A 17,011-nucleotide genomic window follows, 5' to 3' on the forward strand; every position below is an offset into this window, starting at 1 on the left:
TACCTACGCTACTTAAGGATGTAAGGAGGCATAACAAGATGGGCTAAGGGTGTATTTTTGGTGGATTCATTTTATATGGATTAGAATTAGCCACACTTAATCTCCGTTAAGAGGAAGTCATAGAAGGATGCAGTTTTCCACGTTTGCATATACTGTCATTAATCAAAGTTAGCATGTATCATTCCTTCAAACAAAAGCTATAATGTTAGAATTAGTTAAAATGCTCCACACCAGGATATCCTACATGCATCCAAAGAAAAAGCCATGACTTTGATCTCCTGCTGTTTTGTAGTTTTCTTGACAGATGAACTACGGGAAATTATTCAATTTACAGTTTGGTATCCTGAACCAAGGATCTTGTGAAAGATGTGATTTGGGTCACTGGTGAATTTAAGGCCCTGCTTCCTGGCTGCCTCCTGGAAAGAAGATGGGGCAGTAGCAATTGTTTTTGCAGGTTTTTTTAATGTTGTGATATGAGGACAGGTTATTGAACCATAATAAACAACACATTCATTAGCTGCCCTGTAACAATAAATAATGCTGTTATCCACTCCTTGGGGCCTCAGCATTTTGTAAATGTGCAACGCTGACTTATTCGTAAACAAGCGTACACCACATAATGGGCAACTGATTTCATTAAGACAAGCACATACTTTATGGAAGCTAATAAAGGTCTAAATAAAGACTGAAGAAAAAAAACTGCTCTGCGTTGTCAGAATGATAATGAACTGGACAACAGTAGTAGCTGCTCTCTCACACCTTAATGCAGCTGAAATTTGATGTTCACTGGACAAAGTGTAGCAGGGTGGCCCATCATTTTATCATTATTCAGTTTAAGTTTACTTCTGTTATTATTAAGTTTAATGTCACTTTCATACTTTTTCAGTTTAATTTTACTTTTATTATTATCTAGTTTAAGTGGACTTTTGTTGTTATTCAGTTTGAAGGGATTGTTCACCCAGAAATGAAAATTAATTAATAATCTACTAGCCACTATGCAGCTGGAGGGGTGGGTGAAGTTAGCATTACCGACGGTCCCTGAATGCACCTCGTCAGAGGACATCAGTGGACACAGGTTTAAAACCAGTCTGTGTTGAAAACATGGTGTAAATGACGCTGATTCGAATCGAATTTGAATGTTGGAGATTCCGGACAATCGTATGACACCACACGAGCAGGGTGGAGGCATGTTAGGTTGTTTTCTGTAGTTTTTCTACGTCTGAAGAATAGATCACTAATTATTTCTGTTGCATTGGATTCGGCTGCTACACTGTTTACCAGTGTTTTGTGGATTCAAGCTCTTCACCCACCCTCCATTGGCATAGTGGTGTGAAGATAATCAGGGATTTGTCACTATTAGGTGAGCTATCCCTTTAATCTCACTTTTATTGAGTATAAATTACTTTAGTTAATATTCAGTTTAATATCACTTTTAGAATTATTCAGTTTCAATTAACGTTTGTTATTATTCAGTTTAATTTCACTCTCGTTGGTTTTCAGTTTAATCTCACTTTCATTATTATTCAGTTTTTTACTTTTGTTGTTTTTCAGTTAAATCTCACTTTTACTTATCTTTCCTTTGCTTTCGTTGCGTTTGTTATTGTAATCTTCGTATTACCGAGATCATGACCGGGAACTTGAAAGCAGCACCAGACACCAAAGGTCCTTCCCGGGATTTTCAGGCGTTCCGTTGCCATGGTGCTGAGTTTTGTTTCCTGAGCGACAGCACGCTCAGATCGTGGCAGGTCGTAGAGGCACTTCCGGTGGCAACAGAAGCTGCCACTGATTTGTAAAAGCAGCTTCCGCGATTTGAGGCACAGCTGTTTGAAGGCAGCTAAGCTAGTATACAGCTCATTGAACAAGCTTTAGTTGCTCTCGCACAGTGTGGCCCCAAACACGTGTGAGATCAAAGGCACCTGCCTTTAAACAGTGTGGCAACATAGGCTGCCTTTACATATGCCAGAATAACCTGCCACTGGGCAGTTTCTGTTGACACTGGAAGGGCCTCTACTAGCATTGTCAGCTTGTCTCTACTGTGTATCCTGGCTCCGGCTCATACAAAGTGAAAGGTTAAAGGTTAGTGTTAAAGGTCCAGTGTGTAAGATTCAGGTAAAAGGGATCCATTGACAAGAATTTAATATAAAATAATCCTAATTTTGTTTTCTTTTGTGTGTTTCATCTAAATTGTACATATTGGTTTTTTTTTTACCCTAGAATGGGCCCTTTATATTTAAAGACTACATTTACATCAGGAGCAGGTCCTCTCTACGGAGGCCACCATTATTTTTCAATAGCCCAAATTGGACAAACTAAACATGTATGAGTTTTTATGATAACTTAAGGCTACCTGCTAGCAGAGTGAGATGAGGGGTATTCAGCTCACCTTTAACATTAAAGCAGGTTATATTACAATGAGTGGTCTCTGTAATGGCCCCAAACACTACTCATGTTATTATTTGACTCAGTGTCTGTATTCTGTGATGATCTGACATCATCGAGTGATTTTAACTATACTAACGTTTAACTAATGTACCTTAGTTTACTTTAAACTATAATGGCACTGATTAGACTGTATACCTCCACCAAGGCCCAGCAGTACTCCTTATCAAACTGTGTTTAAATTTAATAAAATTAAATCTCCATTTTAATTTGGAACTATACCAAATTGCACACATTCATCATTCCCAATTTTAAAGAAAGTGAACTTTAAATGTATCTTTCTGACAAACAAACAAACTCAGATTAAAACAGAACTTCCTTGGTGGAAGCTACACAGTTGTCTCCACCTTTGCTTCCTGCGATATTTAAACTGTATAAATATCTGCATATGTGTCAAGACGTTATATCTCCCTCTGTTTTCGTTTCCACCAGAATCTCTGTTCCTACAATGAGTGGCAGGGTCGCAGAAGATCGCCTGCAGGTCCTCCAGATCTACATCCTGCTGCAGCGTGTCCATGAGGGCGATACGGAGAAGATAAAGAAGATGGTGAACCTCGGGGTGGAAAACCTCATCAATCTCACTGAGCCACAGGATGGCACGGGGGTGCTTCATGTGGCAGTTTCAGCCAACAATAAGGGTGATGGGCCTCTTCCTTGCTCTGTCTGTTTACACAATATATTAATATATGTAGTATGGTCATGTAATGCTTCTGTGGTTCTACTCTGTGCTGGGTTTGAGTTGCTGGGTAGAAATTTGATCATTTTCAAACTCAAGTTCACATTTGTTAGAGGTCAACACTGAAGCAGATGCTTGAAAGAATCATTGTGATTTTTTATTACATGAACACTTTGATTATCGATATTGGGTTAATGACGTTAACAGCTCTCAAACCCTTAGTTTACATGACTTTTTAAACAATGTCCAGAAAGATGTGTTGTAGCTCATAGATTTAAAGAAAATGTGAGGAATTTCCTTACATTTCTAGAAAACTATACCTTAATATCATCTATTGGTGCTTTCTGTCGGTGGGTGATAAGAGTGTAGTGCATTAGGTTAAAAAGGGATATAGTTAAATTAAAGACAATGATAACAATCCTGCCAAATGTGTTTGTCATTACCATAGACTGTAGTATATAAAGATGGACGATGCCTCTCCACTTCCTTGCACATTCAAACAATGCCATCTTGCACATTTGGAGCCTGAGTCTGACGTTGACTTGATATAGGTGCTTTTAGTTGGGTCCATGTACCATCCGCTAGCACAGAGGAAGCAGGGTTTATGTCTTATAATGCAACCAGCCACAAGGGAGCGATCAAGACAGTTTAGCTTCACTTTTGTCATGTCATCAATCTTTATATATAGTCTGTTACTTTTAATTTAATGTCAATAATCAACCAGTTCATAGAGTGTATCAGAATCTAAAATGTAATGTTTAAAAGTCCATTCTTTTTTATGATTGTTGGCCTCCTCTTCTCACAGACCTGGTCAGTTTCCTCCTGTCTCTGGGAGCAGACCCCAACATCCAGGACAAGAAGGGCCGCACTCCAGTCATGTTAGCTGCTGAGCGGGGCAATCATGCCATAGTGGGGCTGTTAATACAAAGCAACGCTGATCTGAAGCTCCAAGATGCTGAGAGCAGAGGTGAGCAGTAAGAGGCATTGTCATTTGTCATTTGCATGTGCTGAAGGTGGGTTTGAGAAGAAGAAGATACCTGGGGAGAGCAGAGTACTTGAGTATCATTAGCGGCCTGGTCACATATACAGGCCCCCCCCCCCCAAAGATGTGTGTCACTTAAACATTGACTGTGCCGAAAGACTGAGATCCTGGAAGAGATGCTGGGACACTCATACAGTATCTACTATTGCTTAAATTATTGGAAAGAATATTTAACTCTTCAAAATATATATAGATACATATATAGAAAACTGCAGATTGGGTTTCATGAAGATGTGAACACATCCAGAAGAGTACAGTAGAAGTAGAGAGGAAATGTAAGTGCACAGTAGGTTTGTGTCGTTGAAATAATAGCTTATTAGGGGGAAAGGGAAGCAACTTAAAACCAGATGTTTTCTATGAAAACAAATTATTTATTTTTAAGGAGCCTGAAAAATGTAGGCAGGAAGCAGGAACAAGGTCGGGTCACACCTCCAGCAGCTGGAGTCAATCTTGCTCAGTCGACAACACATCCTGCTTAGCATGTAGGCAAACAAATTACAAGAAAGGTGAGGCACACGGGAGGGGGGGCTTCACCTGCGGCAGTAACTTTTACAAACTAAGCAGAAGTTTGCATGTATAGTCTAAGTGATCAGGCAGTTCATCTTTAGCTAGTTAGTTGACATAAAGGAAGCAAACTATCTAAAGGGAAGTTGAAATGTGGATGAAAATTCAGGGTTAAGATTTGTCAAACTGAATTGACATTCCTGATGCACACCAGACAACTGCCCTGTTTTATATTTTTGATTAATAGTGGAAGTAAAACTCTTATATAATATACAGGACTTCACTTGTAATGTATATGGTTCATAAGTTATACAGCATTAATAATGAAAGGCCTTGGTACAGATTCACTTCCACTAAGTTAGAGTTGCAGGTTCTCTTCTTGAATGCACAGCCTTGTCTTACAGCTCATGAAAATGCATGGTGCTCCTGTTTAGATATTGATGAGGAGGTGGTATCCCATACAGCTCCAATCAGAGAGCCCATTTCAACCTTTTTAAAACAATTCTGATAATCCCAATTACAGTGTGTCCAGGGACTCAATTACTGTAAATGTTGTGAGAGCGAGTGTTTGAGAAAGGGACAGGGGAACAAAGAAAAGTCTTTGCATGTGTGCTGACATGCAGGGGTACATGGTTTTATAAAGTGCACTGGATGCTATGCTATTGTGTGTACCTGCGTGCATGTGTGTCGGGGCGTGTGAGTACACATAATTACAGTGAACCACTCCTGTGTAACACGCTGAGTAACCCGATATCCTCCTGTTCTCTCAAAGGACTTCGGCCCAGTCTCAACACTCAGAGCCAAGCCTCTACCCCTGTTAGCTGAGTGTCAGGAGTCACACTCTTGCTTGTGTTATCCTTGGTGTTGGAGTGACACTTCTGACTCTAGTTTGATTTACACCTTGTGATTACAGTGGGTGGGGAAACTGAAAAAAGCAGCACTTGTCGCTCCCTCACTGCCACAGAGCAAGGCCCTTAAAACCCTGACAGATCAGAGCATGGGCGTCTTTCCTTCATGGCCAATTACAGATTCCTTGGCATTAACCTACATAAGCTGGAAAAAAAGATATGTAGAACTTTAGGGTTAATTGTCCAGACAAGAGCTACCTTCTGGTCCTAATAACCCATTTGTGCTCATCAGGTATAGGCCTAGACTGGCCAATCAGGCCCCAAGTTCTTGATAACTAGTCTTACAGCTGCAGTCTCCATATCGAAGGAGTGGTTTTCTCTAGGTTCTGTATACAACCCCAGGTTATCATAATGATTTAGAGCTGGTTTCTGTACAAAAATAAAACACAACATTCTTGGCAGAGGTAATGATTTAAATGTAGATATTGGCTTTATTCAAAAGTGGATAGCTGTAACAAATAAGAAACAAGGGAGGAGACAGAGATATGTCCAGTGTGTATAGTATGTGTTAGTGTTGACTCTCTCTATGTCCCCTGTTTCTTTAACTCTCATTTTAGGTGTCCTGTTCTACTGTATGTACCCCACAAAGCGCCACACTTACTGCCTGCAGATGGCGCTGAAGTGCCAGGCAGACCCCAACAATGTGTCAGCCCAGGGGATTCACGTCTTCCAGCAGATGTGTGAAAAAGCTCAGGAGTGCACCCCCATGTGTCTCGCCATGCTGGATGGCGGGGCAGACCCCAATGCAACAAACCAGGTTGTTTGATTGTTGAGATGACAGCAAGGGATTATGGGAACTCTAAATACATGTGGAAACAGACAGCTTATCCTTTACACAACATACTGTGATGTGTGCTTTGATCCTGTTTGTTGAGCCTTTGACTCTACTCCTCCCTTCTCTCCTCTCACCTCCTTTCCTCTCCTCAGAACACCGGTGTCACAGCATTGATGGAGGCAGCACAGGCAGGCTCGCTGCCGCTTGTGAAAGCCATTCTCAAGAAAGGGGGAAACCCAAACACCATGGACCTGAATCGTTTCACAGCAGCGCACTACGCTGCAAAGGGGGCCTTTTTTGAGGTGCATTATCTGTTTTTATATGCTTTTTTAGTTCTAATTAATTAACTGGTCTAAAAAAGAATTGTCCAGTCAGAATTTTTTTTATCCTGAGCATTCCACAGAACAATATACAATATTTATAAATGATTTGCAATAAAGCGACATAATGCAGGAATCACTCTCGCAAATGCTCGGGTTCCCCATACAGGTGGGAAGTGGAATTCACTATTATAAGTTGGGGTCCGAGCTTCCCCGCATAAACAGGCATTTTGTGACAAGCAGACGAAGGAGAAACAAATGTGTTTACCTGGCTCTGATGATAAACTAGTTGACAACTTCACTTACACTTACACATAACATAGCAAACAAGCAAAAGTTACAAGACTTACTTATCCAATAACAACAACCCCAGCTCGTTATCTGACATGCATCCATTAGCCTCTTTTAGCACTCGCTAACGAGTGAAATATTCTGCGATATTCACTCTTGTTCAGTTTCTTACTCGCTCACGTTCTCTTTTCCTCTTTTTCGTTTTCGCCGACAATGTCCCCTTGATGTCTACACTTAGCATGAAAACATAGTCTGTAGCTTACTGCTGGCTCCGGTTCTGGTTGTTGTTGTGTGACGTTCCCCGTAAAGCACGTCTTCATGTTCCAGCACAGCACACCAGAGTTGTTTCAGAGAAGTTTCAGGTTACCAGGGAGCGCTGCGGTGCCCTAATAGACATGTCATTTCCCCAATTATAAGTGTGTACCATCAAAATGATTTAGAAGCTGTTATTCTAAGGTAAAAACCAACCTTGTGTTGCTTTAGGTTTTTTGATTTTCAAAGTCCAGATTCAATTACTTTCAGTGTGGAAAATATTTTACATTATTTATCTGTGTCTCTGTTTTGTGCCTCCCAGGTGATTCAGGCGCTCTCTGCATACTCAGCAGACATGGGCGTGATTAACATGGACAACTGCACGGCCCTACACTACGCTGCTGCCACAGGCAACGCTAACTGCTGCAAGTTCCTGGCACAGAGAGGTGCAGTGAGAGAGCTGAACAGTAACAGGCATCCTGATGTCAATGCATTGCATTTCAGCTCCTTGTTTTTTTTTTAAGATCTCTTACTTTTACTCCTAATCCCTGAAGGAGTGCCATCATTAGAACAACACAGGCCCAATACTGGTCTCTGTTTGTGTTTGTATGTTGTAAACTTATAGCTCTGTTGTGATACAAGTAGAGTCAGGAAATTAAGTTAAATAAAAAGGCAGAATATGCAGCTGCAAGCACATTCCCAAATTAAATTAGGTAATTCAACCTTATGTTTATATTTTTCATAAAACGGTGCTTTGTGTTCAGGTTGTAACCCCAAGCTAAAAGACCAGGACGGTGTCCTGCCGCGTCAGATTGCCAAAGACGCTGGCTCCAAAGCAGCGGCCAAGGAGCTGAGGAAAGCTGAGAAGCAACAGGGGAAAGGCAACAAGTCCAGCGAGGACAGCCTCATGTCAGACCTCTGGGCCCTTAACCTCCATGACTGGTCTCATGAGAATGAGACCGAGTTATGTCAAGCCTTCGGGAGCAACTCAGATACAGTTCCCACAAAGAAGTTTGTTTCTGTGTTAGAGGAACTCAAAGCTCCAGCTGAACCAGAGCAGCTCCAAAAAGTCATTTCAGCACATGACAAGGAAAAAGTGGGCAGTATCAACATTAGTGATTTCATCAAAGGTGTCAAGTACATCAAGAAACCTTACCTCCACTCCTCCTATTTGCCTAAAAAGAAAAAGGGGGGGAAGAAAGGAAAAGGGGGGAAGAAGAAGAAGGGTAAATTGGTCATCCCAATGCCCATTTGCACCCTCACAACGGAACTCATGCCTCGGCAAGAGGATGGAGGCCCACCTCCCTTCATGATTGAGACGTACCACAACTTGTCAGACATCTGCAGATTCGACCGGGATCACCCACCAGAACATCCCATAGTGAACGACTCCGGATGGTACATGGAGAAGCCAGAGAAGACCTATGTGAATATCAACAGTTCTGTGAAAAGTGTAGATCTGGAGTCGTTGGACCTGGCTTTCAGTCAGGGGGTTCCTGTGGATGTTCAAGATCAATATTACAAAACTCCGCTGAGTGTGGCTTGCATCACTGGCAACTATGAGGTGGCTCAGTATCTTCTCAGCCAGGGGTAAGGAAAACAAATTGTGATTTCTTTCCTTTCTTGTTTTGGAAACAGATTCCACATTTTGTGGAAATGCTTTTTAGTTACACTTGTGAAGATGATCAGAATTATTTAAAACTGGTGAACAACAATATGAATTTATATGTAAATCATAAAAAGTCATAATATTATGAGGTAATAGGCAGCAAGGAGAACTCTTTTCTCTCCTTTTGGATTCAAGATCTTGATTACCAATGTCATGTTTTCTTGAGAAAACTATGAAATCCTTTTGAAAAGCATGCAGATGTAACGAACGATAGCCCCACTATCTCATAAATTTCAAACGTTATTGTTCAGTCTCAATCTCAGGTTTTTTTCCTTTAAGTTACCTGAATACTCCACCGTATGCACAAAAACACAGAGGATAAAATATTTCTTTAATAGTCAACTGCAAATGTCTGGATTATTGCCACACCCAAGTAAGTTTCCAAAAAGTGTTTAGATTTAGTTCCAGCCTTAGTTTCTGTTTATTTCTTTGCACTATATAAAATACGTTTTCAGAAAGTTTAAAGTCAATTGGATATGTGGTGTTTTCAGGGACACCTGAATATGTAATATTTGGCATTTGAAAATCATTTCATGTGCAAGGTAAATGCTGTTTAAGAAAAATCGAACTTAAAGGCTATCAACTTACCTTCTGTGAACTGTTTCATCTACAGGGCAGATGTCAACATGGGTGACCAGTTCTCCTCGATGCCCCTCCACCAAGCGGCTCAAGCTGGTCAAGTGGAACTTGTTGAGCTTTTGGTGGAGGCTGGGGCCGCCATAGATGCTCAAACGTTCAATGGAAGCACACCGCTCATGATGGCCATCCAGGGCTCTCAACTCTCCACTGTGGACTTCCTCATCAAGGCGGGTGCCAGTGTTACTGCGAAGAACAAGAAAGGTTTGTCTGAACATCCAAAATAAATCAAAGTTAATTCGAAAAATATTAATATTAAAACCATTTTATGTATGTTTTTATGTGTATATGGAAATATAACTGAATATTTGTGTACTGTCATTTGAAGCAAATTTAACAACAAAAAATCTATAGCTACTGTAACAAGCTGTTCCTCTTTCAGTGTTAACACTGTGATTTCTGCTGTTATTTGACTTTCTGCTTTTTATTTCTCCATAGAAGAAAACTGCCTTGACATTGCAGGAGCTTTTGGAGACTTCAGGATAATTGAGTTGGTCAAAGAAAAGATGGATTCTCTGCCTATATCAAAGGAGGCAGCGAAGGGAAAAGGTGGCAAAGCTCCAAAAGTTAAATCTGCCAAAGAAAAGGTACCCAAGTAACGGCATTCAAATCTTTTTAACCAGCCGGCTACAAACATATTAAACATTTCTGACTTCACACTCTGTTTTATTTCTTTGTGCACTCTATGTGTGCAAAATAAAAGGTAATTTCTGTTCTTTCTTTCACTACCACTGGACATGTATTCCATACATTTCCAACAATAAATTAAATAATGTGAAAGTGATACTTTACACACTAAATTAAATGACTTGTACTAATTTCTTTGAAGAAACAAATGATTGCTACTGTTGATATCACATTTACCAAATTTATAAAATAAAATAAATCTACATTTATGATTTGAACATGGCTCATAACGCCACCTAGTGTTTCAAAACATCTTGAGCCTCCTGTGCCAATGGTTGGTGCAGCCATGGTCTTGACCTTAAGGAACTTCCCTAGGCGAGAAGCTTCTTCTACCTAAGACATTTCTGTTGAAAAGAGTGCTACTGCAGTCGCTACTCATAGTTGGACAACTTAGCTTCAGCAAGCTAATTGGTATGTTGATGGCGTGTGTGTGTTTATGTGTAGCACTGTGCTCTAAAGACATTTTTTAAGGGAGAGGCCCTTCAGGCAAAACAGTTAAGTTACACTTTAACCAACATTTGACTGGAAGCACAATCTCACCCTGTGAACTGTGGCCTCTTTTCATCATGAGAAACCCAAGCCTGTAAAGAGATCTGCTGACTGTAAGACACCGACTTGTAAGCAAATTAGACCAGATGTGTTATGTTACAACTAGACCATTCTGAAGTTACAATTTACATTTCCACTAATCAGGCCACAATCAAACGAAACCTATTGATTTTGTCATTAAAGCCCTGAAAGTCGCAGGTGGTGCTGTGGCACAAATTCATCAGGGATATTCATAGCTCAATACAGTTGCGAGCAGCAGTTTTAGGGGGCAAGAAAGAGTCTATGCAGCAGAATAAATTGCTCACAGGTATAAAATGGAGCTGTCTACCCTCTCATTGACAGGAAGTGCCTCTGTTTTCTGCTAATGTCAAACTAAATGACAATATTCCTCAGCAGAACTGCAGGAATTCCCTCACCAATACAAGATAGTGATAAGCCTATTAAATTTCCATCCACTGTGACTCATTAGTTAGTCCGTCAGTGTAAATAATACATCCACCTTCAAGTCCAAATGCTTTCTGATGAATGTTAGACTCACTCATGGCATTGAACCTGTTACCCTGAGACAATTTGCAGTACTCTCGCACTAAAGGCAATATGCAGGTATTAAATATTCAAACTAACAAGAGCACACAATGGATCTCTGTAACATCTCTGGGTATGTGTTCGCCTGTTTAAACTAATGGAATAACTGGTATCAATCACATTCAATAAACTTGTGAACAAAATAATTTAAAATAAGAAAAACTTTAATTGAGAGATTGGGACAAGATTTATGTCTATTTAGGAAAATTGGATTTTGATTGAGTCAGTTGTTACATTGAATCCAAAATTTGAACCTCATATATTTGACTGATCTCTTATCATAATTGATTAAGACATCAGTCAGTTCAATGCTCTGCCATCTACAGTGTAATGACCTTCCCACTGGAAGCAGATAATAGATCATCTCAGAGCTGGGTTACCTTAGTGTAAGTATACTAGTACTGTATTTCAAACTAAATGATTGCAAAGCAAGACAAGGCTGCAGCAAGGACACAGTGGTGTTCAGGCAAAGCACTGGAAACCAGAGCTAGTTCATATCATCCAACCCCAGAAACACGAGAGCTTCACTTCTACTTTAACCTGATACCAGAGACCCAGCTGCAGCCTATTAAAATGCAGAAACATCTGTTCATATCCAACATCTGCAGGCAAAGAAAGGAATAGCTATCACCAACTAAAGTCCTTAGTAGCTTCCATTTGTGTGTAATTTAAGAGCTTTATATTGTGTGTAAGAGAGGGAGTAATTGATTTTAAAAAGGTTTTGTTTTTATCCAAAGTTTTAATATGTTGTTTCATGTTTTGTTGATTATTCCCTAATGAGTGTTTCTTTAGACTCACTTGATTGATGGTCAAGTATCTGAAAAAAAAAGAGACATATTATGCTCATATTTAGGTTCATGATTATAAATTGGGTGAGTACCTAATAAGGTTTAAATGCTCTAATGTTCAGAGAACCCATCATTTCCTCAGACTGTCTTTTGCTGTGGCTCCTTTTTTCCACCTCTGTCTGAAACGGTTGGTTTTAGCTCTGACAGGTTGTTTCAGGAGCTTCAGGAGCAGTGTTGTCTGTGGAGAAGAGGAGCCCACTTTACTGTGGAGCCCACTTTACTGTGGACTTGGGGCTTTTTAACTTTACAGAGCTTTAACATAAAGAAAAGCTGAAAAGCTTAAATATATATCCTTTCATGTTTTCCCCAGTTGGTGCATGTTTGTCTATGTTCAGTGTTTTTCATAGTTAAATAATTAACAGTACTATAAAGAAGCTTTATGTCTTCTGTGTAACTGATTCTCTTTCCATCCTCAATGTCAATAAGATTTATTGAAACATCTGAAATTAGACAGTTTTATTCTTCAAAGTGACAAAATGTACACCTACATTTTGGTGATGTGTGTGTGTGTGGAAAATCTCCTGCTACTTCCTCCTCCTCTCCTTACCTGGTCTACTACTTCCTCCTGTGGCTCCACCCCCAGAAGTTATATAGGAAGCTAGCTCACCTGGCTCACTCCTTTCTGAACAAAGATCCCTGGCTGACTGCATGGTAGAGGCCATCCTTTCAAGTCTGAACTGTGTACATGACCAATAAACCTTTCCAACTGAAACCAATGAAATACTGGATTGGAAACCTTAAATCCATGCTCATCTGTCCTCACCGACACAACACTGAGGTGATTGCTCCTGCAACTACAATATTAACCCTTTACAGTGTGTCTTATTCCAACTTGTTGCAGCTAAACTATTTTAGCCTTGTTGTGTAACCCCCCCTTCTTTCTTTTATCATCTTTTAAATCTTTTAAAACAACTTTGTGTACCGTTCAGGGCCTTGCAGCAGAAGGTGCAGTGCACTCAGAGTCCTTGACTGCAACAGCAGGGAAGACGTCCCCGAAAGATTCAGAGAGCGTCATCCTGCAGAACGCCAGGATCACTGCAGGGAAAACCAACACTATGGGTATCACCTTTGTGCCAAAAACGGTAGACCTCACCACCATCATTGCACACTGCATAATTACTTTTTAATGAAGTTGATGTTTTCCTGTGGAGGAGGGTCACTGTCATCAAATGTTTTGAGGCCTTAGTATTTACATTGATTACACAGCCAAGTATTTTTAACTAACTCATTTTAAAGTTTCCAATTCAGAGGAGATAATTTACAGTTTACTTTGAATTTGACAAGTTTACCTGAACACCACAGTAGGTAGAAGGTAGGTAGGTAGAAGGGCATTTGTATTTCTAGAAGTCTTCTCCAGTTTTTCCCAGCAGTGCACATCAGTTCAAAGCTGTAACCAACCCGCAGAGTAACTGCACAGAGTTCTATTTTTTACAGTCTGTGTTTTTGTGTCTCAGGTTTGGGGGAAGCCGCCCACCACCAGCCAGCTGATGTCGAAGATAGAGAGACGGAAGGAGATCTTGGCCCTGGAGGTGGACTTTGACGACTTCATGATGCCGTTCACCAACAACATCCAGAAGACGACGCTGGAGCACGTGAAAACCACGGAATAGACAGGAAGTAGGTTAGAAAGAAGACACTCAGACATTTTGGAATCCCACTGTTACCTGAGCTAGTGGGCCACCTGCAACAGATAAAGACATTTAAACCTATTTGGGATTAATCATATTCACATTTCAGCTGCTTTAATCAAAATAGTTGGACGATATATGTTACTGAACACCTCTTTTTAGTTCTTGTTGTATCAGAAATTGATATCAAACGTTATTCAGCACATGTATAGTATCATTAGGCCACTGAATCTTAGATAGAATCTGCTTTTATTAATGATCAAATGGCAAAGTCATCATCCCACTAATAAAATGTCAATAATCAGTTCACAAATATAACATCTTACATACACACACCATCCTGTAGTGTATATCCACAATGTTCAGTGTGGACTTATGGACTCATAAATGTCAAACACTGTAAAAACTCAGCAGATATATATTTGTCAAAACAGTGGAACACTTGAAGTGGGTATAAATATTTGAATGAATACAGAGTATGTGGTAACTGTACGTGCACTGCTTTCAGCCTGGTTCAAATCCAGAACCATTTTCCTGTCTATGTAAGTTCAATATCCTCATAGGGCAACTTAAGTAAGACATTAATCACATTACACTTTATCAAATGACCCAAGCAGTTAATAGGCTCGGTTAGACGAGCCTTTCTTTCTTTGCACATTCTTTATATTAATATTGGATTAACTCTCTCTGTATACACAGCCAGGGACTCTATGAAACACTCTGCCTCCTTCATGTTGTGGTATTTGATTTCACTACTGCTCATCCTCCATGTTGCTGGCACTGACTGAAAATAAAACGTATCATGCCCATCAAGCCGTTTGCAGTTCTATGTAGAAGCCAGTGTGGGGCGCTGTTTGGCAAAGTTATCAATGCAGGGGTTTGGTTGTTTAATAATCTGGGAGGACAGAAAACTTGGTGGGAGCTCTTGTGTTTCTAGCACAGAAAGATATCAAAATGGCAGCCATGTGTGTTTATTGTTCTTATTTTAGCTACTGAGCTGCTTTCAAACCTGCATTAGTATTTCATTAGTCTTTAACCCTCCCTGATAAGTCTGACTGAGAAGCTGCCAGCTTTTGGGTCATTTTTAGAGTTGATGATGTACATATCAGGAATCATCTGAGTTTCTGTGTTAAACGTTGCACTGATGCACAAACTCCCATCATCGCCAGCACTCAATATCACCAGATAAAATTAGATTGCAGTGTCCTCAAGGTCCATGGTGACTCAGTTATATAATCAAATATATGGGCAAAAAGGGCTGGGTGATGGAGGGGGGGTTGCATCCTTGAGGTCCATAACACAAGGCCTGGATTATTTAAATATACATACACACAATACCATTGATGACAAGGATGTGAGAGGAGAGAGAGGCAGTGGATGAGAGTGATGACAGCGAGGAAGGAGAGAGGATTGAAAGCAGAGGGATTCACAGACTGAATGTGATGATATACAAGAGGAGAATCGGAGACAGCGAGTGAATAATCTTCCTGAAAGCCCAGTAGAGCCATTCATAATGAGGCAAGGTATATCGGGGGGGGGGACCACTGACAGCCAGGGGAAGGGGAGGCGAAAGGACACAACGATAGAAGAGGTGGAGGTTGGGGGGAGGGAAGGGAAGGGGTGGATGAGTAGGGGATGGGGAGGGGGCACGACGGAGGAATGAGAGAGGGGAAGTGAGGGAGTGGGCGGGAGGAGAAGATGAGGGCTTTTCTAGCACAATCAGTGGGCGCACAGGTTAGAGGGAGTAAACAAGGCTGCTGGCTCTGATTGTGGGCCGTGACGCAGTGTGTCTGTCAGGGCGTGGGCTCGGGCTTATATGGTCATGCAGTATGTGTGCTCTTGTGTGTGTGGTGCTGGGTGTATTGCTGTTGTACGAGCATGAACATATTATGGAGAGATATATGTGGATGTTTTTACACATCTTAATCCTTATTTTAGTCAGATTGTATTGTTAAAGAATCAGCAACGAAGACAGGTGTGTGTGTGTGTGTGTGTGTGTGTGTGTGTGTGTGTGTGTTTTACCTCTCTGCATGTGTATGAAGTTGATGTTATTTTAGCTCTTCTGTGCGACAACATCGCAGTTCTTGTTATATTTGTCTGCGTTATCGGGAGTGCAGGTGTGTTGTCTTTTCCTCCTCTCCTCCCCCCTCTCTGCTGAGTATCAGTCTGAGCTAAAATCAGTGTGTGTTGTTGCCAGCAGCACTGCAGTCTCCCAGCTCTGGACCTGCACCGCTTACTCAGCACTCAGGACTCCAACCCTTGACTTCCCAAAACAACCCACAGGGACACAAACAAACACACAAACACACACAAGCACACGCAGATTATATTATCTCTTTTTACCACATTATGGTGTGATATTATTACTATCTGTTATATTATTACTCACATTAAATATGCATGCACAGTAACAGATGTGCTCACACATGCATATAATCCAATAATTGCATACTTTATGCAAGCAAGTGTACACATTGAGACACTGTGGACATTTGCTGAGGTACCCACAGATGCACTGTCGTTTTCTGCCTGCAGAGGGTTAGGGTTTGTTCATGCAGATTATAGGTGCAAGGAATTATTCATTTCTTTGATTAATCTGCCATTTTTTCCCTGTGAATCATCTCTGTCTGTCCTCTAAAATGTCAAAGGAATAGGCAACATCAGATGTCTTAGTTTACTTAACTTTCATGTTGGACAAAGAAAAGCAGCAAATCTTCTGATGTAATAAACTGCAACCAGAGAGACAAAAAAAAGATTAGGAAAGGATTATTCAACTAGTCATGCCTCGCAGTTGATTAATAAACTAAGTTTGACAGACTATATATATATATTATATACAGTGTAATGGTCATAATATAAATTCCCATATTACAGTATGTTTCCTAGATAACCATGCAAGTGTAAAGTTTTGCATTTTTAATGAGATTACCTTAATTCAGGACATTAAATACGTGTCCACATTCTAAAAGGTTAGGTGGCATCATATATTCAGAAAATCTGATGTAAAGGAAATCTATTTCCTGTGATTTCATGCTAAGATGGATCCAGCGCTCTCCGTGTCTCAGTTTCCAAAAGACCCAGTAACTGTAAACACAGTAGCAGTGGTATAGAAATGCTGTGTCTAGTGAAACAATGGCCACTTTGTACAGCTCCTGGTTTACATCCATTATTGATGAGGGAGTCAAGTTCCACACCAGCCTGA

At 40.5% G+C, this 17,011-nt stretch overlaps 1 protein-coding gene across 2 annotated transcripts; it reads left to right on the forward strand.

The window, feature by feature from the left end:
- Positions 1-1,221: 1,221 nt before the first annotated feature.
- ankef1a (ankyrin repeat and EF-hand domain containing 1a) lies at positions 1,222-14,622 on the forward strand. 2 transcript variants are annotated; one of them, XM_069515059.1, is made up of 11 exons: positions 1,222-1,360; positions 2,872-3,077; positions 3,921-4,082; positions 6,127-6,326; positions 6,497-6,646; positions 7,530-7,653; positions 7,972-8,797; positions 9,490-9,716; positions 9,951-10,099; positions 13,111-13,263; positions 13,636-14,622. In XM_069515059.1, the coding sequence occupies exons 2-11, from the start codon at positions 2,888-2,890 to the stop codon at positions 13,789-13,791; spliced, it is 2,337 nt and encodes a 778-aa protein (XP_069371160.1). In that variant the 5' UTR covers positions 1,222-1,360; positions 2,872-2,887; the 3' UTR covers positions 13,792-14,622. The 2 variants fall into 2 exon arrangements, with proteins under 2 accessions (XP_069371160.1, XP_019947092.2); XM_020091533.2 differs by lacking the exon at positions 1,222-1,360 and adding an exon at positions 1,937-2,076.
- The last annotated feature ends 2,389 nt before the right edge of the window (positions 14,623-17,011 follow it).

The sequence above is a fragment of the Paralichthys olivaceus genome, chromosome 19, assembly GCF_024713975.1.
Source record: "Paralichthys olivaceus isolate ysfri-2021 chromosome 19, ASM2471397v2, whole genome shotgun sequence".
Lineage (NCBI taxonomy): Eukaryota > Metazoa > Chordata > Actinopteri > Pleuronectiformes > Paralichthyidae > Paralichthys > Paralichthys olivaceus.

Coding starts and splice junctions, on each gene's coding strand:
- ankef1a (XM_069515059.1), top strand. CDS start 2,888: ATGAGTGGCAGGGTCGCAGAAGATCGCCTGCAGGTCCTCCAGATCTAC. Junction 6,327..6,496: donor ACCCCAATGCAACAAACCAG/GTTGTTTGATTG, acceptor TCCTCTCCTCAG/AACACCGGTGTCACAGCATT. Junction 13,264..13,635: donor TCACCTTTGTGCCAAAAACG/GTAGACCTCACC, acceptor TTTGTGTCTCAG/GTTTGGGGGAAGCCGCCCAC.